This window comes from Neopelma chrysocephalum, unplaced genomic scaffold (assembly GCF_003984885.1).
Source record: "Neopelma chrysocephalum unplaced genomic scaffold, ASM398488v2 Primary Assembly neopelma1_97331, whole genome shotgun sequence".
NCBI classification, from domain to species: Eukaryota; Metazoa; Chordata; class Aves; order Passeriformes; family Pipridae; genus Neopelma; species Neopelma chrysocephalum.
This window is the reverse complement of record NW_020925972.1, coordinates 1-2,511: the sequence shown is the minus strand read 5'-3', so window position 1 is coordinate 2,511 and position 2,511 is coordinate 1. Positions and strand designations below refer to the sequence as shown.

The following is a 2,511-nucleotide window of genomic DNA, read 5'->3' as shown; positions in this document are numbered from 1 at the left end:
CTGGAAAAGGGGAAGCACAAAACCCTCCCGAGCATCAGCCGTGACCCAAAAATCCCTCGTTTTTTCCCCAGGATTGGAACCTTTTGGGAATTCCGAGGGAATGGGCAGTAAAAGAAAAGGGACACCTGCCTGGAGATCATCTCTGCCGGGACTCGAACCCGGAACCTCTGGATTAGAAGTCCAGCAGGAAACAACTCCAGAGGGGCCTGGACCCCTTCCCTCCCTCTGGATCCTCCTGGAAAACTCCTGGAAGAAGGTCTTGTTCCCCTTCCCTCCCCCTAGATCCTCCTGGAAGAAGGTCCTGAATCCCTTCCCTCCCTCTGGATCCTCCTGGATTCTATTGGAAGAAGGTCCTGAACCCCTTCCCTCCTCCTGGATCCTCCTGGAAAAAGGTCCCGAACCAATTCCTTCCACCTGGATCCTCCTGGAAAACTCCTGGAAAAATATCCTGAACCCCTTCCCTCTCTCTGGATCCTCCTGGAAAACTCCTGGAAGAGAGTCCTGGACCCCTTCTCTCCCTCTGGTTTCTCCTGGAAAAAACATCCTGAACCAATTCCTTCCACCTGGCTTCTCCTGGAAAAGGGGAAGCACGAAACCCTCCCGAGCATCAGCTGTGCTGCCAAAATCCATTATTAATCCGTTATTTTTCCACCGGGATCGTTTCTCCATGGAATCCTTTGGGAATTCCGAGGGGCTGGGCAGTAAAATAAAAGGGACACCTGCCTGGAGATCATCTCTGCCGGGACTCGAACCCGGAACCTCTGGATTAGAAGTCCAGCGCGCTCGTCCATTGCGCCACAGAGACCTCACCGGGAGCCGAGCGGCGGCTCCGGCACAAAACCCCCCCCCCCGGGGGTCCCTCCGACCCCCCCCCCTCCCGCCGGGATAATCCCGGGAATGAGCCACGGCCGGGCAGGGATGCAGCAAAAACCTGGATGCGGCTCCTGCATCCCTGTGACTGCATCCCTGTATCCCTGTGCCTGCATCCCGTCATCCCATCATCCCGTCCCTGTGCCGGCATCAGCTCCCAGGGAAGAGCGAAATCCTGGAGCGGCAGCAGCGCCCGGAGCATCCTCGGGAAGGAGGGAAACGGGAGGGGATTTAGTCTGGGAATGGGGGGAGGGATAAAAATGGGAGAGGGTTTAGTCTGGGAACGCTGGGAATGCTGCGGCAGCTCCCGGAGCATCCTCGGGAGGGAGGGATAAAAACAGGAGAGAATTTAGTCTGGGAACGCTGGGAATGGGGGGGAGGCTCCTGGAGCATCCTCGGGAGGGATAAAAACGGGAGAGGATTTAGTCTGGGAATAGAGGGGGAGGATAAAAACGGGAGAGGATGTAGTCTGGGAATGCTGGGAATGGGGGGGAGGCTCCTGGAGCATCCTCGGGAAGGAGGGAAACGGGAGGGGATTTAGTCTGGGAATGGGGGGAGGGATAAAAATGGGAGAGGGTTTAGTCTGGGAACACTGGGAATGCTGCGGCAGCTCCCGGAGAATCCTCGGGAGGGAGGGATAAAAACAGGAGAGGATTTAGTCTGGGAACGCTGGGAATGCTGGGGGAGGGATAAAAACGGGAGAGGGTTTAGTTTGGGAACGCTGGGAATGGAGGGGGGAGGCTCCTGGAGCATCCTCGGGAGGGAGGGATAAAAACGGGAGAGGATTTAATCTGGGAATGCTGGGAATGGAGTGGGGAGGCTCCTGGAGCATCCTCGGGAAGGAGGGAAACGGGAGAGGATTTAGTCTGGGAATGGAGGGGGAGGATAAAAACGGGAGGGGATTTAGTCTGGGAATGCTGGGAATGGGGGGGAGGGATAAAAACGGGAGAGGATTTAGTCTGGGAACACTGGGAATGCTGCAGCAGCTCCTGGAGCATCCTTGGGAAGGAGGGAAACGGGAGAAGGATTAGTCTGGGAATGGAGGGGGAGGGATAAAAACGGGAGAGGATTTAGTCTGGGAATGCTGGGAATGGAGGGAGAGGGATAAAAACGGGAGAGGATTTAGTCTGGGAACGTTGGGAATGGAGGGGGGAGGGATAAAAACGGGAGAGGGGTTAGATTGGGAATGTTGGGAATGCTAGGAGAGGGATAAAAATGGGAGAGGGTTTAGTTTGGGAATGCTGGGAATGGGAGGGGAGGGATAAAAACGGGATAATGCTGGAAAAAAAACGAAAATGGCATCAAAATAAATAGGAAATATCCATTTTTATCCATTGATTTTATCCCTTGATTTCCATCCATTGATTTCTATTCACTGGTATTCCTTGGAAAGAAGAAGGAAGGAAGAGGAAGGAAGAGGAAGGAAGGAAGGAAGAAAATGGGGAAGGTTTTCCCCCAAATCCTTGAAAATCTGCCGGGAATATTCTGATTTTTCCCCCCCTAAACTTAGAATCCCTTTTCTCTCAATTTTCCCCCTCCTTCTCCTGCAATTCCATGGACTTGGTGCCATCCAACCCGGCCTGGGACACTTCCAGGGATGGCAAATCCATGGAAAAACCTGGGCCAGGGCCTGCCCACCCT

The 2,511-nt window shown here is 54.3% G+C and overlaps 1 protein-coding gene and 1 non-coding gene across 2 annotated transcripts in view; both read right to left on the bottom strand.

Moving 5' to 3' along the window:
- LOC113961604 overlaps positions 1-384 on the bottom strand; it is a gene marked incomplete at its 3' end in the record, with an annotated part of 1,684 nt that extends 1,300 nt beyond the window's left edge. Inside the window, exon 1 of the mRNA XM_027672027.1 lies at positions 9-384. Coding sequence (XP_027527828.1) covers positions 9-140 — 132 coding nt within the window. The remainder of the gene's footprint in view (positions 1-8) is intronic.
- A 347-nt stretch (positions 385-731) lies between these two features.
- On the bottom strand, positions 732-805 carry TRNAR-UCU. The gene has a single exon. It is a non-coding gene; the product is annotated as a tRNA-Arg (tRNA).
- Positions 806-2,511: the final 1,706 nt, after the last annotated feature.